Raw genomic sequence first — 24,321 nt, 5'->3', positions numbered from 1 at the left:
CTGCCGCCGATCGCACAATTTGTCCATGCCAACTTGACATTTTGATTATAGTATAGCATCACATTTCAGTGGACTTCGGAAGATTGATTGCACTAGCCAGTCGACCATTGATTAGGCTGCTTTATATCTATAAGGAAATGCCACCTGCTGTGAAGTGCCAACGGGATCTGAATGAAGGAGACACACCCACTGGTTGATTACCCGAAAGCGAAACAAAGGGATCTTAAAACAATTGAATTTATTAATTGGAATAAGCAGTACCCAGGCGAAATTCCTTCTTTGTTTGTGGGATAAGGCGTTGTTTAGGAGCTAATGCTAAGTAATAATGTATATTTGTTAATAATTTTATTCTTTTGTTATTCAGAATTTTGTTCGTTCAAGAAATCTCTCAATTCTTTCTACTTAATGGTTCTTATACATTTTGTGTCAATGAACCAATAATAAAGTTCTGGATTCCTTCCCGGTGAATCTTTTTAAATAATAGCATTCAGAAATAGTAACAGTGCCTAATTAACATTTCTGCTATTGCGGGACATTTTTTCGGACATAAAAAGTTGCATACTTTTAGGAATCGGTTGTTCATAGAAAATCTAAAGCATACCAACTGGGGTCTTTACAATTTAAAGATAAGTGTTTAAACTTTGGAAAAGTATATATCGGCTTTGATTTTTTAATAATATATAATAATAAAAATAATTTAAATTTATAAGTTTCCATTAATTTTAGAATGCAAATGTTGACTTAGTTATTTAAATTTTATTTTAATAATCGGAAAGCATAATACCTACAATGCATACATATATAACCGATTTTTATTGCTTTTGAATCATTCATATTTTTTTCACCTGGCTTTTATAAGCCTGGTTTTTATTAGCTAATCAATTTATCATTAAGAGTGATAACGAAACAAGTTATTTTTGTTATTTTGAGATTATATATTTTCCCCTCGCTAACTGCAGACACATTTTGCAACTTTCTAACTTTTTATCTTTTTTTTAAGAATTTGTATAGATTTTTGAAATGGAAAACGTAAGGACAGACTTTTAAAATCGTAAGATTTTTATTTTCACGGTTATTTGAAGTGGACTCGGCTTTCCTGCGAAAGGGAAGGCCGAGCCACCCATTCACAATTCGTTCACAAATATGGCTAATACTTAATCTGTGTATTTACAATGGGCTTCGGGAGCCTAGAAGTTGAACGCGGGCTGGGGGTCGTTGGGGTAGCTGTATCCCTTCTGGACGGGGGGCAGGTACTCGACCTTGGGGGCCACGTACACCTTCTTGGTCGGCGGTGGTGGTGGGGGTGGGGTGTAGACCACGACCTTCTTGGTTGGGGGAGGCACGTAGACTGGTGGTGGTGGTGGGGGAGGAGTGTACACGACGACCTTCTTGGTGGGGGGTGGCACGTACACGGGGGGAGCGACGTACACCTTCTTGGTGGGTGGAGGAGGCAGGTACTCAACCTTTGGTGCCGGTGGTGGCGGTGGAGGAGGAGCCTTAACCTCGAATTTCACGGAGGGAGCACCGTAGTGGTAACCGTCGTCCTTGAGGATGCCAGTCGGGGGTGGGGTGTACACGACCTTCTTCGGTGGTGGTGGTGGGGGTGGGGTGTAGACCACGACCTTCTTGGTTGGGGGAGGCACGTACACTGGTGGTGGAGGTGGTGGCGGTGGGGTGTACACGACCTTCTTGGTTGGGGGAGGCACGTACACTGGTGGGGGTGCAACGACAACCTTCTTGGTGGGTGGGGGAGGCAGGTACTCAACCTTTGGTGCCGGTGGTGGTGGTGGAGGAGGAGCCTTAACCTCGAATTTCACGGAGGGAGCACCGTAGTGGTAACCGTCATCCTTCAGGATGCCAGTCGGGGGTGGGGTGTACACGACCTTCTTCGGTGGTGGTGGTGGGGGTGGTGTGTAGACGACGACCTTCTTGGTTGGGGGTGGCACGTACACTGGTGGTGGTGGTGGTGGGGGTGGGGTGTACACGACCTTCTTGGTTGGGGGAGGCACATACACTGGTGGTGGTGGTGGTGGCGGTGGGGTGTACACGACCTTCTTGGTTGGGGGAGGCACGTACACTGGTGGGGGTGCAACGTACACCTTCTTGGTGGGTGGGGGAGGCAGGTACTCAACCTTTGGTGCTGGTGGTGGTGGTGGAGGAGGAGCCTTGACCTCGAACTTCACGGAGGGAGCTCCGTAGTGGTAGCCATCGTCCTTAAGTACGCCAGCGGGCGTGGGTGTGTAGACGGGACGAGGAGGCGTGGGCTTGGGCTTGGGGGCCTCGTAGACCACCGCCGGTGGGGCAGACTCATGTGGCACGTAGGGCACATCGATGACGACGGGGGCGCGGGGTGGGGCGTAGTGGTAGCCGTCATCCTGCAGGTTGTTGCTGTTCGAGAACAGATGCGAGACATCTGCACTGGCGACTGCCACCAGGGCGAACGCGATCAGGAGTTTCTGGGAAGAGAACACAGAGCGGTGAGGTCAGCGTCTAGATATTCCCAGATATATTTGCTATGTAGGTATATATATTCCACAATCTGCCCACTCGGTATTCGTATCCACCACCGAGTGCAGCGCTTCGCTCGACAATCCTCAATCCTCCGTCCTCCGCTTGCGATCTTACCATTTTGCTCAGAACCAATTCAACACCACGAAGGTAGAGTTGTGACTGTGCCTTTCCTGCCCGAGTCTACATTATTTATAGTTCAGCGCCTCAGGATGGCCCAAAGAGACTTCACGGCAGAAGCTTCTCGTCGGAGCCCCGAAAACTAAACAGAACCTGCTTGGGTTGGTTAACCGGCTGCTGTTGCCGTCTCTGCCTCGCCGGCCACGCAGCTCCCTCAGAACGACACCCATAAACTTACGGTCTATCTCGTTCTCCCTCATATTCCGGGCGAAATTTCGAATTTGGCGACAAATTCAGACTTTTAGCCTGGCCAGAACAAAAAGAAATACAACCAGAACCGAATAAAACCCACGTAAATGAGCTCGAATCTAATAAAAATCATAATCTAAAGAAAGCAAAAAGACCACTTTTAAATATATGATATCTTAAAAAGCCGAGGCAGCGGTTCGTGAGCTGCTTGAAAAGAGTTTAATTTGAATTCAAGAAAAACCGGTGAAATATGTGCGATCTTAGAAAAGCAGAGGGGTGCAGGTGCAGAGAAGCCGGGGGATTTTTTTGGGAATGGAGGTCCCGCATGGGCACGCAATTCCACGCTCCGTAATCTGCAAATATTTGGTTAGATTGGCTGGTGATCGATAGCCAGCAGGGGTGCTCTGCCTTATGACAGGTAATTTGTCGGCGGGCCTAGCGACTTGGTGGAGCCACTTCGCACTTCAAGACATAGACAATAACACTCTTTAATTGATCCCCACATAAATCTAGTTTGGAGCCACATTTCGGGCTGGTTAGCGCGACGAAAAGCATAAATTAATTTTGCATCTATTTGGTTCTATAATAAAGCCGAATTGGAATGTTTTATTTATGAGAGCATGCGCGGATTTGCATAAGTTCTCTGAAAGTTCCGCCTGTGGCTTGTGGCACCAAATTATCTCATTCCTCTGAAGTTTTACAATAATTCACACTCTCTGAGGGCGACCTTCACCCAAAACGTCATCCAGGTGCATGAATCAACCAATGAGAAGGGTCAGTCATCAGCTGGAACCGGTTCCCCATGCAGTTACCTCCTCAAACTGACCTTTGCCTTGGCTCGCCGCAAGGACAACCACAATCCCAACTTTTCCCTACGCTCTTAACCCACTGTTCCAGATTTCTGTTCCTTGGGGCCAATTGAAAAATCGATTTACGCAAACAGAAAGTTGCACTCTTAAACTTATTTTTAATGGTGGTCATTTGAATTCCTACGCTTTAAACCCGATTGTTATACAATCGATTTGCATTTTAATTTAATCAATTTATTTTTGAAACGTTAAACGCACACAAATCCCTCTCTTCAGATTGCTGTGTTAATTGCTTCTCGATTCAAACATATTATTATCCTATTTGCTTATGACGTTAAACATGGCTGGATTCCAAGAATTCCCACCAAACATGGCTAGGTCGATCGTTGACCGGCACAATTAATAATTCTATGCTGTTCTTTTTTTAGAATTTCGGGGGTTTTTCGCTTTATTTCCATTAAGAAGATGTGTTACGCAATCTATAGGGAACTCTTAGTATCGATGGACTCTGGTTTGATGTCGCACTAATCCGAGGTGTCTACGTCATGACTTCGACTATGTCGTCCATCAACTGATTGTTAAATGCTATGCCATAGTCATGGGTAATTCGAGATGGCTCATTTTGAATGGCTGTTAGCGAGTCAGCCAATTTGTCGGATCTTGATGTGTGTGTCTTGACCCGATTGGATCAAAGTTTCCGGCATTTAAATGAGTTCTCAGGCCATCAGCTATCCGCTAATATTAAGAATTAGCTCTGATTACTTCATTTGAGATCAAAACAACGTTTCTGCCTGCTGTTTAATTAGAATGCTGGTTAAATGCCACACAACGTTAAAGAATTTAGTATCTACAGTCCCATTGGTATAAAGTACCATATATGTATCCTCATCATCATCGTACAATGTATTTGCTTAGCGTTTTGTTGAAATAGCCAAATAAGTGCACTGCTAAACACGCGTGCGTCTTATTCGCATTCGGATTTTATTTGTATGACAGGGATCGGAAATTGCAGAACCGATCCTGAAACCGGTTCAATTAGTTTGGTGAATGCTTTAGAATTTAGTGTTTATAAATTTCACATTAGGCATTAGGCATAATTAAGAACAAGTTTGTTCTATTCATACCTATATGCGAGTTCTCCCAGACAAAACCGAATCCCAAGCTGAAACCGAATCCGAATTCCAACCGATGCATGCAAATAATTTTGAAAACTGTTTATCAATCCTAGTCCAAGCCACCACCTAATGCCAGGCATTAATCTTCAAAGGGGGCGAGATAATGTGGGGAATCAATTAGCCGCCAAGCAACGGAAGCCAAGTTAATACAGCCAGCTAACTACAGGCCAATATATACTGGATGTTTGGCCACTTTTTTTGTCAGTCCGAACAAAACGAAACCGCAAAAGCAGCAGCCGACAACAGAAACCAAAAGCTAAAGTTCATTAAAAATACAACAAAATTTCTTTCTGGCTGTATAAATCTGCATTAAGAGCACATAAATTCGAAGTAAATTTAACAGCTTCTTTGAACCAGCCTTTGTGGTTAACAGTGCTGGTTTCTGTCTTCGCTTAGTCTGTTAAGGCCAACACGCAGCAGATCACGGTATTTAGCAAAGGCAATCACCAAAAAGTAGCACCTTACGATAACTAAATAAGGCATTCTTATTTACTAAGGTTTCGGATTGAATTGTTTTTAATACAGATAAACAAAATGACCTAATGCATATAATATGTCTAGGAAAAGAGGTATTCGAGGGTTAGCCATGGGAGTGATTTATTTGTGACATTTTTTTCCACAACTTATCCAGAACAATGTCCATAAACATGTTACATCCCAAAGGTGATCCAAATCCAAAGATAGACCAATGCCAACCCGTTTTTTCGTTGTTTAGCCAAACGAGCTTGTATGGTGTCATATAATTGAAAGTAAGGTAATAAATCCCAACCAAAAGTACACTACAAGAAGTGGGTGATTCTATTCTTATATTTAAATTCCCAGTTAAAAAAACTAAAATAATGCCTAAGTATGAATTACTGCTGCTCCAATGTTTCTATTTGCCTAAGCTAATTAAATAAAAGCAAAGAATACTATACCTTTTGTTATTATTACACTTATTTATAAATAAGAGTATTTCGAATTCGAAGTGGTATAAAATGAAGTATTTACGGCTACTTATTTGTTAGGTCATAATCACCAAAAAAAAGTGAAAGCACCTACCTAAATCGATTTTATGGACTTGACGAGCTACTTTCAGTTTGAAAAATTCTAACTCATATTGATTCGCGTAAGTGTTTTATTGCAGACATGGGACCCGCGTCTGGACTACTGATTTATTTATTTATGGATCGCATTCGCAACCACATTTCGCCAGATGACTGCAATCCAATAGACCCATACCCATACACCTGCAAACCTTATCCAAAAATAATAATATTGTGTATACTATATATTTTGTTTGGGTTCTACCCGAAATGTCTTATAAATACCAAATGTTCTGCTCGCAAAAATACAGTTTTATTGTTCGACTTGGAATGATCAACATGGTGGGTTTTGATCGGATTTGTTTTTAATATTTGCGAAACCAGGACTAATGGAAAGTATTTCTCCCGGCAGCGTGTAATCTGTGCGGTTATTGCAGTGGCTCTGCTAGGAGTGGTTGGTGCCACTTCGCTATCCAGGACCTATTTGCCACCCCAGGTGCAGGTGATTTCCGTCCCAAGGGTTCAGGTTCAACCGCAGATAATCCAACGGCAAGTGATCCAGCCACAGAACACGTATTTGCCACCCGCGCCCAGGGTGGTGCCTCAAGTGATCCCCTCCTACCGTCCTGCTCCCCAAGTGGTGTCCATCTCTCGTCCTGCCCCACAAGTGATCTCCGTGCCTCGCAACACCTACCTGCCACCGGCCCCAGTGATTTCCCACCCGGCTCCTCAAGTCGTCTCCATTGCTCGTCCTGTGCCCCAAGTGATCTCGGTAGCTGCCCCACGCAACACCTACCTGCCTCCACCAGTGATCGCTCCTCGCAACACCTACCTGCCACCTCAAGTGGTCGCGCCCCGCAACACCTACCTGCCACCCCAGTAAGATGCATCATCATCACCTGCCGAAACAACACCTCTGAGCAACCACCAACTGAACAGGTTTCTGGTTTAACCCACGACGCCAACTTAATTCTAATGCTAATTCCACATCTCAGCAAAGAAATGCAAAAATAACCTAATAGGTTTTTATTTGCATGTCTGACTCGATCCCATTTGCATATTACCGAATTAGCGCAAAAAGACAATAAAGAAAGCTCAGAAACATAAACAAAGATCTGGTTTTTAGTCTTAAGATCATTGTAGGGCGTCAACTACAGATCAGATAACGTTACTATGCAAAGAAGGGCTCGAAAAGCCATTAACCTCCAGAGGAAACATTTGAGACCTCCATTGTGCTTGAACGAAACCGCGATCTTGGGGCTTCCCTGGCCAATTAATCAATCAGTCAATCAATCTAGTTAGCGGAACATTAAGTCATTAGCTTCAACAGTTTGTTTTGGTTCAGCAGTTTAAGTTTTAAGATCAAATTTACGGCTGACTCAGATAGTTTATGACCGGTTAATTGTGATACCTCTGGTTCTGGATCGACTTAAAATAGCTCCCTGCTACTGTTTTCATTAAAACCAACACAAGTTTAACTATCGCAAAAGCTTGGGTGAATTAAAAAAGCTTCTTGCTCAAGACGAAGACAAACTTATCAGGTTTGCGATAAAATTGTTTTGCCGAAAGAAATAAAGCTGTGATATGGGTATTCTAATGAATATTTATATTCCGCATGACAGCAAAAAATGAGAGTTTTTAATCCAAACTCCGAGGCGTACCTAACTGATAAAAACAAGCCCCATCTGGTGCCGTGGTCAGAGGTATCTGCTTGCCTAATTAAACAAATTTTTCGACGCGAAAAACGTTTGGTTGATTTATGATACTCAGCACTTCCGTTTGGATCCGCAGATTCGCCGGATTGTATAAAAGTACAGGAGCTGCCGGCCCAAGACATTATTCGATTCGTTGCCCCTAAAGCAAGCAGATCTGCGAAAATGGTAAGGATATGCCAGCTAAGGATTATATTTTATGGTATACTTACACATTTGGCATTTGTCTGGCAGAGATTCTTCATCTTGACTCTGGCTGTGGTTGGATGTGCCGTCGCCGATTCGGGCTACAACTACAATGCTCCAGCTGCCGCCCCCGCTCCCGTGAGATCGTACTCGGCCCCCCGCCAGTATGCCGCCTCTGCCCCGGCTCCTGTTTTCCAGCAGGCTGCCTCTGCTCCCGCTCCAGCTAGGACCTATGTGCCCCCAGCCCCCGCTGCCTCCGCCCCTGTGCAGAGCTTCGCCCCCGCTCCAGCGCCAGTTGCTGCCCCTGCACCCGCTCCCGTCTTCCAGCCAGCCGCCTCTGCTCCTGCCCCCGTGCGCACCTATGTGCCCCCTGCTCCCGTCCAGCACCATGCCGCTGCCTCTGCTCCAGCTCCCGTTCAGTCCTTTGCCCCCGCCCCTGCCCCCGCTCCAGTGGCTGCCCCTGCTCCAGTCTTCCACGCCGCCGAGTCTGCACCCGCTCCTGTGAGGACCTATGTGCCACCTGCTCCTCAGGTTCACCGTGCTCCTGCTCCAGCTCCTCAGGTGCACCACCATGCTGCCGCCTCCGCCCCCGTGCAGAGTTTCTCGGCCCCAGCACCCGCCCCAGCCCCTGTTCAGTCCTTTGCCCCCGCCGCCGCTCCTGCCTTCGAGTCCTCCGGCCCAGTGTTCGAGGCCGCCGCTTCCGCCCCCTCGGCAGCCCGTTCCGGCTACGATTATGCCCAGCCCGCCGCCAGCCAGCAGGGATACAAGTACAAGACCGTCCGTCGTCGTGTGTTCAAGCACCGTGCTTAAACAGAAACGCTAATGGTTATGATGATACGATAATAAAATACGACAATAAAAGCGAATATAAAAATTATGAAAACATGTAGTTTTTTTTGAGCATTTAAAAACTAAAAAAGATAATATGATAATTGGCTACTTATGCAAAGAACGGTATGGGGTATAGTTTCTGCAAAAGAAACACCGAAAAAAACAAATGAGGAAAACAGACTCTTTCAAAGAAGAAGAAATATGTTTTGCCACAATAAGAAATCATAAAATGGACTCAAGAGCAACAACCTTAAATCATTATTAATGAATATTTATTGTATTATTAGCAGTGGAATGCAATTTTTGAATGACCTGAAGATAATATGACTTCATCTTTTATGAATATTTGAAAACGAAAGACCATTAACGGAGCAAAGAAATGTGTGCGGTAAAAAAAACAGTTAAAGGTTATGCGGAAATGATATTGATTCTTATCGATTTTAATCATAATCATAGAAAAATTATTTCGCTTTAAACGTTAGCAACACTTGAAATAACAACGCAACGTTTTTAGAACGTGGACTCAGGCTTACTATCATCACTTAAATTAAAGTAAAAAAAATGTTTAGACCTATCTTTCCTTACTTGTTGTCAAGCTAGGCAAAATATCTAATCGAAAAAGTGGGATCAAGGAACCCATATGTTATCGACGGCGTGTGCAGCGTACTTAGGCTAATAAATTGCAAAGCTTTGTTCTGAAAAATTTACGGGATGCTTTTATTACTCTTTGGAATATATTTGGAATTTAAATTGGCGGCTATTTAATAAGAACAAATGGGTCACATAAAGCGAGAATCGATTTCTCACGCTCAGCAACAGGTTTCGCTTTCGATTTCAATACTATTTGGAGGCTCGATGAGGGGATGCAACCCAAAAGAACCCGAAGAGAGTATAAAAGTTGCAGCCACAGCCGATTCGAACCACAGTCACTTGAGCAATGGTGAGAAAGCAACGAAAAGCAGGGTCCCCATATTCCACTACACATAAGACATTTTCATTTTAGAAAATCCTTTTGGTCCTGGTTATTAGCCTCATGGCAATCGCCTGCCTGGCCGATGTTTCCCACGTGAAACACCACAAGCACCAGCGGCATCATCATTCCAGGGAGCACGAGGATGACGAAGAGGACTCCCATTACCTCCCTCCCCAGGAGGAGAAGGAGGTGGAGCAACCCTACTACAAGAAAGAAAGACACACCAGCGAAGTGGTTTACCAGAAGGAAGAGGAGCACGAGGAGCCCAAGCAGTACAGGGAATACCATCACGAGGAGCCGAAGAAGCAACGAGTGGATCACTACCATCACTATGACAAGAAGCCTGAGGTGAAGACCCAGCACATCCACTACAAGCACAGCAAGCCCCAAGTTCGCACGGATTACCCTAGGGATCTGTTCACCCCGGCTGCTACTCAGGTGGTTTATCGCCGGCGTCGTCCGACTCGTATCCTATATGCCAGTGCCCCCAACTCGGTGTTCCACACCCACACCCAGATCAATGTGCAATCCCAGGACTCGGAGTTAAACTCCCTCACTCGACCGGATGGGGCGGCGGGAGCACAGGATCCATCAGCAGCTCAAGCGCCAACTGGAGCCCAGGCACCAGGCTTTCGACCCAACTGCCAGTTCATTGGACCTGGAAATGTCCCACCTGGCTGTGGACCCTCTGACCCGCTAGGTGCTCAGCTGCCTGCTAGTGCTCTCGCCCCCACTGGGGGTAATCTTCCTGCCAATCAACCTGTTCCTGGTGGTCAACTGGCTGTTCTGGGCAATGGAGAGCGTCCTCCATCGCGTCCAGGTGGCTATGGAGGAGGATTTGGAGGAGACAAGCGGCTTAACTTTTTCTCGGATCCCTCGCTGGGGGCTCAGCTGGGAGTCTTAGGGAATGCAGCAGCTGGAAATCAACAGATTGCTGGAGGAGGAGGTCAGTTGGCAGGAGGAGCTCAGCTCGGAACTGGTCAAGGATTTGACCCTTCTTTAGGAGCCCAGGCAGCTGCAGGTGCGCCATATAACCCATCTTTCGGAGCTGGTCAGGCCCAAAGACCTCTGCAAAACCAATATGATCCCAGCTTGCAGCTAGGTGGACCCTTTGATCCCTCTTTGGGATCTCAACTGGCAGCAGGTCAAGGTGTTTCGAATCAGAGACCTTATGATCCTTCTTTCGGAGCTCAACTGGGAACTGGACAGGGCGTTCCAAGCCAGAGACCCAATGGTCAGGTGCCTTTTGATCCCGCTTTGGGAGCCCAACTTGGAGCTGCCCAGGGAGTTCCCAACCAGCGACCCAATCCTCGAGCAGGAGCTCAACTGGCAGCTGGTCAGGCAGTTTTTGACCCGAATCAAGGGCAGTTTGACCCTTCTATTGGAGCTCAGTTGGCGGCGGGACAAGTGCCACGACTCAACAACCGACGTCCCACAAATCGATCCAACTACCAGGGTCTTAATGTGCTTAATGGAAACGTTTTTGGTCAGCCCCATCTCCAGGGACCCACGAACACGCTGGGAAATCAGCAGGATACCAACATTATCGACGGCAACTTCTACAGCGATCCACATCATGGTCATCAGCGAGCTTTTGTTTCAGTTAATCCCAATCAGCGTTCAGTTCTGATACCAGATGATGATGATGTGGATGACGATGGGCAGGCTGGAGGTTTCCTGGGATTTGCGGCCAGTAACCGACAATCTTCCTATGTGATTGCTCCTAAGAAACACCGTTCCCATAAAAGCAGTTCCAAGCGTAGGACTGAGGATCTGGGAACTTCAGCCTCCCAGTATGATACCGATTATCGTGAAGATGGCTATCACTATAAGAAGCCCAAGCATTCCTTCGAGTTTTAAACTTTATAAAGACAAAACATTTTATATCCAAAATTAAATCATACTTAGCAGCATTTGCTACAAAAGCAGTCAAAAGAAATGTTGTTTAATTTCCATAGCACACTTTTAGGCACCGATTATGGCGTTCGTTTCCGTTTCCGCTCTAAGTTTGTCGAGTATTTGACACGGCTTTTGGAGCTCGGCTTTAGGTACAGAGCTTTTATTCAAACTTTAAATTATACTACATAAAATTAAATTTAACATAACAAAATCAGGGTATTTATAGACAGTAATTTATGAGTTTGTTTGGCTCAAGAACTGCTGTGAACTAGATTAACATAATCACACACGTGCAAATAAATTAAGGCATTTATATCCAGGCAATAACTGCGATCGCCTTTGCCGGAAAAGTTTTATATACTATCCATTAGGGTACGCGGAAAGAAAACTAGTTCAGAGCCCCATAGAAATAGAGGCACATAAAGATTTAGAGAGAGAGAGGCTAGCAAAATGAATTGTCGACATAAATTTATGCAATTCGAGATTCGATTCTCATGCAAATCCAATCAACTGAAACCAAAATAGAAATAAACCAAAATCTATTGTTCCACCGGGCGGCAAATCTTGGCCAGTCGCCTGCATAAAGGTGAGCTGGCATAAAAACATATTCATTGGATCTGTTTTTGGCCCGACGCATGTGTGACCTATGGATAAAAGTCTGCGTGTATGTTCGACAGCGATCCGTGTGTTTTTGTTATGATTATTACTAACTTTTATTTTTGGCAGACTAAGGCGGGTCTTAGTAATGTTCGAATTCGCCAATCAATGTCAATATTAGCGAGTGGCCTGCTAAATCAACTGCGGGCTGCCCATTGTCCGCATGTGCCTCTATTTTTGGCCAACTGTAGGTCAGAGCGGATTAGCCGACCTGCTCGGCTCTTGACCTAATACACGGCCCATAGAAAGCTATTAGCTGCGCTCCATAAATCAGCGCACTTCTCCCGGCGAAATTTGCCCGCTTAAGTGAGCCAAATGGCCGCAACAGGGCTAAATAAAAATTAAATTAAAATAATTTATGGCAAGCTTTCGGATCAAACTCTGCGGAGGAGCTCGGCTTGGCATAAAATTAACGGACACCGCTAGGCCACTCAAAGCCCGCTGATTACAGAAATAAATTTTGGATGATGTCTGTGCGAATTTCGCGGGCTTGTGGCTGCGGCTATGCAAAGCGAGTGAGTGGGTTCATCGCGGAGTTCAATGATCCGCAAGTCACCCGCTTCTTCGGCAATTGTTACCATCACACATTGCGGTCCATCATTTAATGATTTTCTAACGGCACTGCAGAAAACCATAGAAGAGATTTTGATTTCTAATAAAAATATGATATTACCATTTTAAATATAAAAACAAAAAAATGTTAACGCCCCTATTCAGCCCACAAAAACAAATTTGGGATTTTCCTCTTTTAATTCAATTTTCGAAGGATGAACCTACTCTACTAAGAATAAAATTTATATCACAAATGCTTATGCAGCTCAACTAAAAACCAAAGACTTAAATTTAATTACTTGTCAGCGGCTTTGCATATTTGTTTGAAATGAATATTCAATCTGCGATAATAAAACAAGTTTTCTTTATTATCAAAAGTCAGAAGAAATCAAGAAAGAGAATATTTATATGAATTTCTTCGCGTGTATCCATTATTTAATGCCTCGCCAGATGGGCAACTTAAAGCTAGAACTCTGCGCCTAAAGAGTTTTCGGATCAGAACTAATCCGATCGCGTGTAACTCCGCCTTGCGTCATCCGTTAAACATAGCCGAAGAAATCGAAGAGCTCCACATGCTGGGATGATTAATTTTCAGCACTTGGCAGCCACATAATTAATTTTAGACAGCCCACAACCGAAAATACATTTTCAAGACCAATCGCACTTCGGACCTTATGTTTCGATCAGCCATCAAACAGAAAAGCACTCGATGAGCCGCGGGCAGCACCACAGAATCAGAATTAGAATCGAAATCAGAATTACATGAAAGGAACTTGCCAAATTTCGACTGCCACGCGTATCCATTATTTATTGGCCCCGAGCCGAGTGTTAAAAGTGTGCGCAGATATTTTTGTTTTTTGCTGCCCTGTTGCCTAGCGATTGTTTTTTTTTATTATTAAATTTTGGCTTTTCGGGTTTGTTTTGTTTTCTGAGCTCTGGAGATGCGCTTCATGGCGGTGGTGGCACTTTCTAGTCGCCGGCTCAGAAGAGTGGGGCGATTTGAAAACGGGTTTCCAGAATGATTTATCATACATTTTAGTTAAATGAAAAAAGAGCATCACCGGCCGAAAAACGTTAAATTTATCATAAAAGACTAAAACGTGTACCTGGGTAGTGGGGACTATATACTTTCTAAACCGACAGCCTTTTACTCTTCGGTTTGGCAAAAAATAATTATTTTGAAAAAAAATAATTCCAATCAAAACAATATCATAGAAAAACTAACATTTTTTAATTTTAATTCATAGATTATATTTCCATAAGAAATATAAATTTCAGGTAAATAATACTTATTATAATTTTTGTATGGAATTCGGTTTATAAACATATATATTTAAAATTGAATTTTTAAATAATTTTATTATTTTGCTGATCATTTTTTGAGATGTTCATACAATCAATTCAATTTGTAAATGAATTTATAAAATAAACTTTAATTCCATATAAGTATGGTTTGGCGTAGTGTTTCTTCGATTTAAAGAAATTCTCCTCCATTAGAGTATCTTAAAAACTAAATTAACTAGCGCGTGCGACTATGCCGGCCAAAACACGAAGACTAAGACAAAGGAAAGGCAGCAGCCACGGGAAAGAAGTCGCCGCCTGCTAAGCTCACAGATATGGCAAAAAATCGAATGGCCATAATATTAATTGGAATAGAATTTGCATAAATTAAGCCACAGCGAAATGGTTTTTGTTAGACAGAGCGACGCGGCCTGTGGGATTATGCAAAGGCAGAGTCGAAGCCAGACTGAATCTGGAATATCGTGCGTTTCGGAAACTCCATTTGGGGAGTCCGATCCAGCGGGCCCATCCATTATCCATTATCCGATAACACAATCAGTCGTCTCCTTTCGCCGGACCACTCTCCCGCTGGCTTTTTGTGGGTTACGCCAATTCGGGGCCCACGCTTACTTATTAAGCCGAGATGACAATTTTAAGTGTTGTCTGTGGCCATTGTGATGCGATTTTGTCCCATTCTATGCGGCGAATGTATATGGGACCCCGGCTGCCATTCACTAATTTGCATATTTTGCTAGTTTTTGGCATAAACACCGATCCGAAATGGAACTCTTAAGTGTTCGGACCGGCTCACCGAACTACTACTGATGGATAATCATACTAAGCAGATGAGGATGATGCGTTGGTCGGCTTATCGTGATCTATTGACTGGCAGCATGCGTGTAGAACACTTATGGGCAACTGGACCATAGTATAGCTCTAGAAATAGGAACAGAAGATGCTAGAACAGGCCATTCTGCCAGTGATTAAAATGTAAATTGGCAAAGCCATAAATTCAGCTCGTTAATACTCGCAGTTTGTGACTCTTTTTTAGTGCTGCATACACACAACACAGGAAATGAAATGATTTATCTCAGGCAAACAATGGAGAACAGAAAACTAGTATTCTAAGGCTCTAAATTTTAATGCATTTGAAAATAGGAAAAATGATATAGTTGTTATTTGATACTAAGCAACTTCTTTATGAGCGCCGCGTTAATTAGCCAAACTGGTGCTATAAAGACTTTGGCTTTGGGGTCTTCTGAGAGCCACGAGGTGCAGATTGGTGGCGCGTGACAACCATCCATCACCATCATCCCACAATCCCATCAATATCTCTCGGACACCCAGTTACCCCATAGATAGATGGCCTTGACTTTCGCAGCTCTACTTTGACCCATCCACAGTCCAAGTTTTATTGCGATCATTCGCAGAATCGATCAGCAGCGGCGGTTAGTCATAGTTTATCCTTCAGTTTTACGGAACCGATTAGTTCCTAGCACCTCTAACGAGCCTTGCTTCATGATTACTGAGATCTTTTTTAGACTTGGTGTTGCAAATACTGCGGCCATAAAACCATGTACTCGCCCTCTACAAATTTATCATTAATCAAAACTGAAAAGTAGCTGCAGTCTACAAATTGATTGGGTTGAATTGATGGCCTGCCCTCCTCTTCAAAACGCATAAATAATTGTGATTTGAACATTTGATCCCCTTTTATCAGCTGAAGCGTGGCGTTCAAATTAAATATACTCATAAATAAGCTGAAGTAAATAAGCAGAGGTGCAAAGAACTTTACTTGATTTATTTCAACAACTGATGCATGTGCATGTTTTTAAATAATACTCTTGGTAAGAGGTTTCAAACAGGAGTGTCTCAAGAATCAGTTCAAAATCAAATGCCAAATCTGGGTGAAATTGGGATAAAGTGTGTTGTTCCCCAATTGGGTGATATACATTTAAAAAATAGATGTATTTAAATAAAAGTGATTTCTTTTACATTTATGAATATAAGCATTTACAAATAAGTAGGTCAGAGAATTCACTACTTAGAATAAAGACAAAACTCATACCTATAAATAAAATAAAACTGAATCTTTAAGAAGCTTGCATCCGCAAGATATAAATAGTTATCCAGGTTCACAAAAGGCAAACCTCAAGAGCTCTTAGTCCAATATCCGGCATTATGTTTACAAACTCGAGGAGTTCGTAGGCATCAGGCATAATTATATCATATTTCCAAAAATTGAATGCTTCTCTTGGTCAGTTCCTACTTGTTGATTAATGGACGGCGACGACATCGCCACAAAGAGAAGAGGCTGCGATCAAAATAATCGACTTTCAGCCGGGGTCTCGGATCTATTGAAGTGAGCGAACTTGATTGAAACATATAACTCATCATTTGAATTTAAATCGAGCGCAATTCCGAGGCGGCTTGAATGAAACAAGGTAAGCAAAACCGACACAAAGGGGTGTAAACAAGATGAGAGAGCCAAGTTAACACGCATGTGTCGATGTGTTTGTGCGCGCTCGACTTGTCCAAAACGTTGATGTCCATCAAATCTTTTGCATATGATTAAATAAAACAATTAAGAGAATCCGTGCGAACGATTTTGGCCATTAAACTTTTTTTTAGCCATCAACTGCTCTCGAGCGTGTGATCGTGTTGGCCAAGCTGCGTTTGAGCCGCAAAAGAGAGGCTTAGAACCCGCAGCCGCGCGAAGCCAAAGCCAAAATCGTGCAAATTTACAGACGCCGGCGTCGGCAGCGACGTGTTTTTCGTGGGCAGAGGGCCGAAAAAGCCAGCTCTGTAATGGCCAGCGAAGAGCGGAGAATCTGTATAAATACCCAAAGGTTCTGCGTATTCCTCATTAGAGTTTCGGTTTTACTGCTGTGAACAAGCAACTCAACGGACAAAATGGTACGACTTCGATTCGGAACACAAACCTTGCAGATATCCGGTCACCACTGAAGGACTTAGCCCACTAACCATCTTGCCCTCCGCTTCTTGCAGAAACTCTTCCTGGTCGCCTTCGCCGTGATCGCAGCCGTGGCTGCCGATGTCAGCCACCTGCCCTCCAACGAGTACCTGCCTCCCGTCCAGGAGCAGCAGATCATCGCTGGCCCCAGCAACGAGTACCTGCCCCCTGTCGCCCAGGAGGTGGAGGCTGCCCCAGCCCATGAGCTCGCCGACGATGGCTACCGCTACAAGACCCACCGCCGTGTGGTGCTCCGTCGCCACCGTCGTGATGTCAACGAACTGTCCAACGAGTACCTGCCCCCAGTTGTTCCTTCCAACGAGTTCTTGGCTCCCGTTGAGGCTGCCCCCGAGACCGTCCTGGCCGATGATGGCTACCGTTACAAGACCAACAAGCGCGTGGTTCTCCGCCGTCACCGTCGTGATGTGAACGAGCTGTCCAACGAGTACCTGCCCCCTGTCCAGGCTGCCGCTCCCTCCAACGAGTACCTGCCCCCAGTGGAGGTTCAGGCTGCTCCCGAGACCGTTCTTGCTGATGATGGCTACCGTTACAAGACCCACAAGCGCGTGGTGCTCCGCCGTCACCGTCGTGATGTGAACGAGCTGTCCAACGAGTACCTGCCCCCAGTTGCTCCTTCCAACGAGTACTTGGCTCCCGTTGAGGCTGCCCCCGAGACCATCCTGGCCGATGATGGCTACCGGTACAAGACCAACAAGCGCGTTGTGCTCCGCCGTCACCGTCGTGATGTGAGCCACCTGCCCTCCAACGAGTACCTGCCCCCTGTCCAGGCTGCCGCTCCCACCAACGAGTACCTGCCCCCAGTGTCTGCCCCCGTCCAGGTTGCTGCCCCAGCTCCTGCTCCCGTCCAGATCGCCGCCCCCGTCCAGTTGGCTGCCCCCGCTCCCGTCGAGATTGAGGCCGAGCCCGCCCATGAGCTGGCCGATGATGGCTACCGCTACAAGACCCACCGTCGCGTCGTCTACCGTCGCCACCGTCGTGATGTGAACGAACTGTCCAACGAGTACCTGCCCCCAGTTGCTCCTTCCAACGAGTACTTGGCTCCCGTTGAGGCTGCCCCCGAGACCGTCCTGGCCGATGATGGCTACCGTTACAAGACCAACAAGCGCGTGGTTGTCCGTCGCCACCGTCGTGATGTTAACGAGCTGAGCAACGAGTACTTGCCCCCCGTCCAGGAGGCCGTTGCTCCCTCCAACGAGTACCTGGCTCCCGTTGAGGCTGCCCCCGAGACCGTCCTGGCTGATGATGGCTACCGCTACAAGACCCACAAGCGCGTTGTGCTCCGCCGTCACCGTCGTGATGTGAACGAGCTGTCCAACGAGTACCTGCCCCCGGTGGCTCCTTCCAACGAGTACTTGGCCCCCGTGGAGAACACCGTCGAGGTTGCCCCCGCCCATGTCCTGGCTGACGATGGCTACCGCTACAAGACCCACAAGCGCGTTGTGATCCGCCGCCACTAAAAAGATGCGATAACGGCTTCACTAGGTGATCGAGTTGCCCTCATTTTGGAGTGCAGACCCTACTATTAGAATACCTCCTTTTCATTCAAACAAATACAATAATACGATAACGAATCCATAAATACAAGGTGTTTTGATTGATTTGAAGTAGGAACAATATATTTTTAAAATATCTAAAGATTTAGCAGAAAACATGATGAAACCTCGTTCACTTTTCGACATAGGACATCGGTGAACTATAAAGAACCCTCTTCTTGTACTTGTGATTCTCTTTTTCATATAATGTGGGATGCATATATCATAATTTTTTTAGGAAATTTAAAACACAGTGATAGAGCCAGCCCAATTTAGCGTAACATCTCAACCATTAATTTATCCGCAACCAGTATCTTAACCTTGAAGAAAGATTTAAGCAAGTTTTTTTTAGTCCTATAACAATTATAATCACGACAGGGTCTTACCTGCAAAGGGCCTAAGAGTGTTGACTTGCCCACGCCTATTTTAGTGGTTTCTATATTTGAAAACCCTTAAAAAGTGTTCTTGCTTGAAGAAATAAAATATTTCATGATCTTATTATAATAACAAGAACGTGGGCTTAGGCAAACAAAACAATGACACATAATCGAATAATTCCGATACTATTTTTGCCTAGCTTCCGCAAACTCATCTTCAAAAAGTTGAAGTCTGCTTGAGGTATTAAGACCGCTCACCTACAAAACTCAAGGTATAATGAATGGTATTAAAACTCATCGTAAGTGCTTAATGCTTATTGAGAATCACATAATAAAAGTGAAAGTAATTCAATCTTATTAGGACCTTTAGACTAAATATTATTACCCTTTCTTAAATATTTAATATAATATTTTTGCAGAAGACTTTAGTTTTTATAACCTGATAGTAATTTAATAGATTAGATCTATTTATTGTTATTTCATGATTTCCTTAGATAAAATCAGTCTGAATTGAATTTTTCCAAAAGCACAATCGGTTCCTTTTGTACAGGTTTTCATTCAGGCTTTGACACAGAATTGGCTTCAACAGTCAGATCTATTGTTTCGGCATTGAGATGTGATTTATTTCCGCAATTTGATTGCCTTTTTCGGCTGTCATTTCGCTCTTTTACCAACTGTTTTTGGCCTTTTCTCCGCTCCGCAACCGAACATCTGCTTTTATTACCCGGAGTCATAGAACCCGACAGCGTCCAGTTGATTAAGCCACAATATAATTTTCGATAATTAGGCAAAATGAGCCGGAGTGGATCAGAATCGGCACGCGTTGGCCTGGGAGAAATTGGCAAGTGCGGAGGGGGGGTGCAATGGAACCTGATCTTGGCCACTGAGTATTGGCGAAATATATTTGAAATATTAAGTGGCCGTTGGATCGCTTGGCCGGGGGAAAGGGGGGACTCCCCAAACATTGGATCATGATCGTGTGCTGGAGTTGAGCAGAGCGCGAAACCCGTTGCAAACCTGATTGCAAAACTATAATGGATATGTTTTTGGCGGTGTCACTAAATACAAATTCATAAATTAAATAGCCAAATGCAAATTTCCTGCCGCAGGCCGGTGATTAGAATCATATAAATAAGCGGCAGAACACGGTTAAAGGCATCACTTCCACTTGTACCTTCCAACTGGACAGCCGAGCACCCAGCAAAATGGTACTAGCCAGGATTATGGCTCCACCACCAGGATAACCAGCTAATGAGTGTTGCTCTTCTCCCATTGCAGAAATTCTTCTTGTTCTGCGCCTTCATCGCCGCCGTGGCCGCCGATGTCAGCCATCTGCCATCGAGCCAGTACCTGCCTCCCAGCCGTGGAGCAGCCTCCGCCCCGGTGGCCTCCTACTCCGCTCCGGCTTCCAGCTACAGCGTAGAGGCCTCGGCCCCAGTTGCCTCCTACTCCGCCCCGGTTGAGTCCAGCTACTCCGCCGCTGCCTCTGCTCCAGCGGTGTCGTACGCTGCCCCAGCTGCCTCCTACTCTGCCCCAGCTGCCACCTACTCCGCCGCCGCTTCTGCCCCAGCTGTGTCCTACGCTGCTCCCGCCCAGAGCTACTCGGCTCCTGCTGCCACCTACACCGCTGCCGCATCCGCTCCAGCTGTGTCCTACGCTGCTCCCGCCCAGAGCTACTCGGCTCCTGCTGCCACCTACACCGCTGCCGCTTCTGCCCCAGCTGTGTCCTACGCTGCCCCAGCTGCCTCCTACTCCGCCCCTGCTGCCACCTACTCCGCTGCTGCCTCTGCTCCAGCTGTGTCCTACGCCGCTCCCGCTGCCTCTTACTCTGGTGAGAGCTACGAGACCGCCGCCTCCGAGCCCGCCCACACCTTCTCGGCCAACGATGGATACCGCTACAAGACCCACAAGCGCGTGGTCCTCCGCCGTCACCGTCGTGGTGTGCCCTCCAACGACTACCTGCCCCCCTTCCAGGGAGCCGCCTCTGCCCCGTCCAGTGAGTACCTGCCCCCCGCAGCCTCTGCCCCCGCTCCAGTGTACTCGGCTCCCGCCCAGACCTACACCGCTGCTGCCTCTGCCCCGGCTGTCTCCTACTCGGCTCCTGCCCAGAGCTACTCTGCCCCAGCTGCCACCTACTCCGCTGCTGCCTCTGCCCCAGCTGCCTCCTACTCCGCCCCCGCTGAGAGCTACGAGACCGCTGCCTCTGCTCCTGCCCACTCCTTCTCGGCCAACGATGGATACCGCTACAAGACCCAGAAGCGCAGGGTCCTCCGTCGCCACCGTCGTGATGTGAGCCACCTGCCCTCCAACGACTACCTGCCCCCAGCAGCCTCTGCCCCCGCTCCTGTGTACTCCGCCCCCGCCCAGAGCTACTCCGCTCCCGCTGTCTCCTACTCCGCTGCCGCTTCTGCTCCAGCTGTGTCCTACTCCGCCCCTGCCCAGAGCTACTCTGCCCCAGCTGCCACCTACACCGCTGCTGCTTCTGCTCCAGCTGTCTCCTACTCTGCCCCCGCCCAGAGCTACTCCGCCCCCGAGTACTACTCCGGAGCAGCTTCTGCCCCAGCTGCATCCTACGCCACCCCAGCTGCTTCCTACTCCGCCCCCGCTGAGAGCTACGAGACCGCCGCCTCTGAGCCCGCCCACTCCTACTCCTCCAACGATGGATACCGCTACAAGACCCAGCGTCGTGTGGTCCTCCGCCGTCACCGTTACTAGAGGCTCCAACGATACCCCAGCAACAACCCAGTCAAATCGAGTTATTTGACTCTGGGTTTCTCCTTGGGGAACGAAATTGAGAAAGTCAAAATTAATAAATATATTGAAAAATACTCCCTCCTGCCTTATTAATATTCTGAGAACAGGAAACTCAGATGCTGGTAGCACACCTATTTGTTTAACCATCGTATTGCATAATAAAGTATAAAGCTTAGGCCATTAAGGCTGCCGATTATTAAGCATTAATGCGGAGCTGTCGTCAAGCGGAGACGATCCAACCGCTGAAAAACTAGTTCAGCCCAAGATGCGGAAACTCGTTTAATGATCCGAAATTAATTTTTTGTTCGACAAGTGCATTGTCGTTCCAAGCGTCAAGTTCAAAGTCAACGCTTACTTTTTCGTTTTTGTTATTAGCATACTTTTCGGCTGGCATGATCATTATGATTGAAGTCCCCTTTCATTTAAACTCAGTAAACTCAATTATTGAATCTCGATTTTTAAATGAATTAGACCATTCACATGACATTATATCTTATTTCCAATGGCTTTCAGACTGGGAACCCAAAACTGCACTTCTAGATTCCATAACTTGAGTTAAAATTTCCAGATTTTGATGTGGGATACCTCTATGAATTAGTGGTTGAATTCTCTATTATTCAACAGTCAAACATTTCAATTACAAGAGGGTCAAAATTTTAGCCCATTCACATGTCAGATTAATACCTGCTTCCAATGGCTTCCAGAATGGGAACCCAGAACTGCACTTCTAGATTCTATAACTTGAGTTACTGGGATCCGATTTTGATGTGGGATACCTCTATGAGTTTGTGGTTGAATTCTCTATTATTCAACACTTAAATACTTCAATTACAGGAGGGTCAAAATTTTAGCCCATTCACATGTCAGATTAATACGTGCTTCCAATGGCTTCCAGAATGGGAACCCAGAACTGCACTTCTAGATTCCATAACTTGAGTTACTGGGATCCGATTTTGATGTGGGATACCTCTATGAGTTTGTGGTTGAATTCTCTATTATTCAACACTTAAATACTTCAATTACAGGAGGGTCAAAATTTTAGCCCATTCACATGTCAGATTAATACCTGCTTCCAATGGCTTTCAGAATGGGAACCCAAAACTGCACTTCCAGATTCCATAACTCGAGTTTCTGGATTCCGATTTTGATGTGGGATACCTCTATGAGTTTGTGGTTGCATTCTCTATTATTCAGCAGTCAAACATTTCAATTACAAGAGGGTCAAAATTTTAGGCCATTCACATGTCAGATTAATACCTGCTTCCAATGTCTTCCAGAATGGGAGCCCAGAACTGCACTTCTAAATTCCATAACTTGAGTTACTGGGATTTGATTTTGATGTGGGATACCTCTATAAGTTTGTGGTTAAATTCTCTATTATTCAACACTTAAATACTTCAATTACAGGAGGGTCAAAATTTTAGCCCATTCACATGTCAGATTAATACGTGCTTCCAATGGCTTTCAGAATGGGAACCCAAAACTGCACTTCCAGATTCCATAACTCGAGTTTCTGGATTCCGATTTTGATGTGGGATACCTCTATGAGTTTGTGGTTGCATTCTCTATTATTCAGCAGTCAAACATTTCAATTACAAGAGGGTCAAAATTTTAGGCCATTCACATGTCAGATTAATACCTGCTTCCAATGGCTTCCAGAATGGGAACCCAAAACTGCACTTCCAGATTCCATAACTCGAGTTTCTGGATTCCGATTTTGATGTGGGATACCTCTATGAGTTTGTTGTTGCATTCTCTATTATTCAGCAGTCAAACATTTCAATTACAAGAGGGTCAAAATTTTAGGCCATTCACATGTCAGATTAATACCTGCTTCCAATGGCTTCCAGAATGGGAACCCAGAACTGCACTTCTAGATTCCATAACTTGAGTTACTGGGATCCGATTTTGATGTGGGATACCTCTATGAGTTTGTGGTTGAATTCTCTATTATTCAACACTTAAATATTTCAATTACAGGAGGGTCAAAATTTTAGCCCATTCACATGTCAGATTAATACCTGCTTCCAATGGCTTCCAGAATGGGAGCCCAGAACTGCACTTCTAAATTCCATAACTTGAGTTACTGGGATTTGATTTTGATGTGGGATACCTCTATAAGTTTGTGGTTAAATTCTCTATTATTCAACACTTAAATACTTCAATTACAGGAGGGTCAAAATTTTAGCCCATTCACATGTCAGATTAACACGTACTTCCAATGTCTTCCGGAATGGGAACCCAGAACTGCACTTCTGGATTCCATAACTTGTGTTACTGGGATCCGATTTTGATGTGGGATACCTCTATGAGTTTGTGGTTGAATTCTCTATTATTCAACAGTCAAACATTTCAATTACAAGAGGGTCAAAATTTTAGCCCATTCACATGTCAGATTAATACGTACTTCCAATGTCTTCCGGAATGGGAACCCAGAACTGCACTTCTGGATTCCATAACTTGTGTTACTGGAGTTTGATTGGCATACCTCTATGAATTTGTGGTTGAATTCTCTATTATTCTAAAGTGAAAGATTTTATTTAATTTTACCAAATTAATTTTTTTTAATTAACAATTACTTTTGGTTTAAGATCCTAGTTTAAAACATAATTCGTGGCATACTTTATAAGGGCAGATTGTACCATACTTTCTAGAAGCGTAATTTATATAAATTTGTTTGCCTAAA

The 24,321-nt window shown here is 45.2% G+C and overlaps 6 protein-coding genes across 6 annotated transcripts; 5 read left to right on the top strand and 1 right to left on the bottom strand.

Moving 5' to 3' along the window:
- Window positions 1–1,038: 1,038 nt before the first annotated feature.
- On the bottom strand, window positions 1,039–2,888 carry LOC108034474 (uncharacterized). Its single transcript, XM_017109358.2, has 3 exons — window positions 2,867–2,888; window positions 2,626–2,681; window positions 1,039–2,456 (listed from the first exon to the last, which is right to left on the bottom strand). Exons 1-3 carry the CDS (start codon window positions 2,886–2,888, stop codon window positions 1,188–1,190), a joined length of 1,347 nt encoding a protein of 448 aa, XP_016964847.2. The 3' UTR covers window positions 1,039–1,187.
- A 3,315-nt stretch (window positions 2,889–6,203) lies between these two features.
- LOC108034473 (uncharacterized) lies at window positions 6,204–6,975 on the top strand. The gene is made up of 2 exons (XM_017109357.2): window positions 6,204–6,228; window positions 6,299–6,975. The coding sequence occupies exons 1-2, from the start codon at window positions 6,217–6,219 to the stop codon at window positions 6,767–6,769; spliced, it is 483 nt and encodes a 160-aa protein (XP_016964846.1). The 5' UTR covers window positions 6,204–6,216; the 3' UTR covers window positions 6,770–6,975.
- Window positions 6,976–7,514: 539 nt separating this feature from the next.
- Window positions 7,515–8,594, top strand: LOC108035265 (skin secretory protein xP2). Its single transcript, XM_050885775.1, has 3 exons — window positions 7,515–7,589; window positions 7,833–8,216; window positions 8,382–8,594. Exons 1-3 carry the CDS (start codon window positions 7,515–7,517, stop codon window positions 8,592–8,594), a joined length of 672 nt encoding a protein of 223 aa, XP_050741732.1.
- Window positions 8,595–9,437: 843 nt separating this feature from the next.
- Window positions 9,438–11,514, top strand: LOC108035262 (collagen alpha-1(II) chain). Its single transcript, XM_017110820.3, has 2 exons — window positions 9,438–9,555; window positions 9,619–11,514. The coding sequence occupies exons 1-2, from the start codon at window positions 9,553–9,555 to the stop codon at window positions 11,446–11,448; spliced, it is 1,833 nt and encodes a 610-aa protein (XP_016966309.2). The 5' UTR covers window positions 9,438–9,552; the 3' UTR covers window positions 11,449–11,514.
- A 5,297-nt stretch (window positions 11,515–16,811) lies between these two features.
- Window positions 16,812–18,536, top strand: LOC108035266 (uncharacterized). Its single transcript, XM_017110824.3, has 2 exons — window positions 16,812–16,893; window positions 16,987–18,536. The coding sequence occupies exons 1-2, from the start codon at window positions 16,891–16,893 to the stop codon at window positions 18,427–18,429; spliced, it is 1,446 nt and encodes a 481-aa protein (XP_016966313.2). The 5' UTR covers window positions 16,812–16,890; the 3' UTR covers window positions 18,430–18,536.
- A 1,137-nt stretch (window positions 18,537–19,673) lies between these two features.
- Window positions 19,674–21,596, top strand: LOC108035261 (pro-resilin). The gene is made up of 2 exons (XM_050885774.1): window positions 19,674–19,739; window positions 20,160–21,596. Exons 1-2 carry the CDS (start codon window positions 19,674–19,676, stop codon window positions 21,594–21,596), a joined length of 1,503 nt encoding a protein of 500 aa, XP_050741731.1.
- The last annotated feature ends 2,725 nt before the right edge of the window (window positions 21,597–24,321 follow it).

Source organism: Drosophila biarmipes, chromosome 3L (assembly GCF_025231255.1).
Source record: "Drosophila biarmipes strain raj3 chromosome 3L, RU_DBia_V1.1, whole genome shotgun sequence".
Classification (NCBI taxonomy): domain Eukaryota; kingdom Metazoa; phylum Arthropoda; class Insecta; order Diptera; family Drosophilidae; genus Drosophila; species Drosophila biarmipes.
The sequence above is the reverse complement of the archived record's forward strand: the minus strand, read 5'-3'. Positions and strand labels throughout refer to the sequence as shown.

Coding starts and splice junctions, on each gene's coding strand:
- LOC108035265 (XM_050885775.1), top strand. CDS start 7,515: ATGAGAGTTTTTAATCCAAACTCCGAGGCGTACCTAACTGATAAAAAC. Junction 7,590..7,832: donor ATCTGGTGCCGTGGTCAGAG/GTATCTGCTTGC, acceptor TTTGTCTGGCAG/AGATTCTTCATCTTGACTCT. Junction 8,217..8,381: donor CCGTTCAGTCCTTTGCCCCC/GCCCCTGCCCCC, acceptor GCCCCCGTGCAG/AGTTTCTCGGCCCCAGCACC.
- LOC108034474 (XM_017109358.2), bottom strand. CDS start 2,888: ATGAGGGAGAACGAGATAGACC. Junction 2,682..2,866: donor GAGGGAGAACGAGATAGACC/GTAAGTTTATGG, acceptor AGACTCGGGCAG/GAAAGGCACAGTCACAACTC. Junction 2,457..2,625: donor AATTGGTTCTGAGCAAAATG/GTAAGATCGCAA, acceptor TTCTCTTCCCAG/AAACTCCTGATCGCGTTCGC.
- LOC108035261 (XM_050885774.1), top strand. CDS start 19,674: ATGAGCCGGAGTGGATCAGAATCGGCACGCGTTGGCCTGGGAGAAATT. Junction 19,740..20,159: donor TTGGCAAGTGCGGAGGGGGG/GTGCAATGGAAC, acceptor CTCCCATTGCAG/AAATTCTTCTTGTTCTGCGC.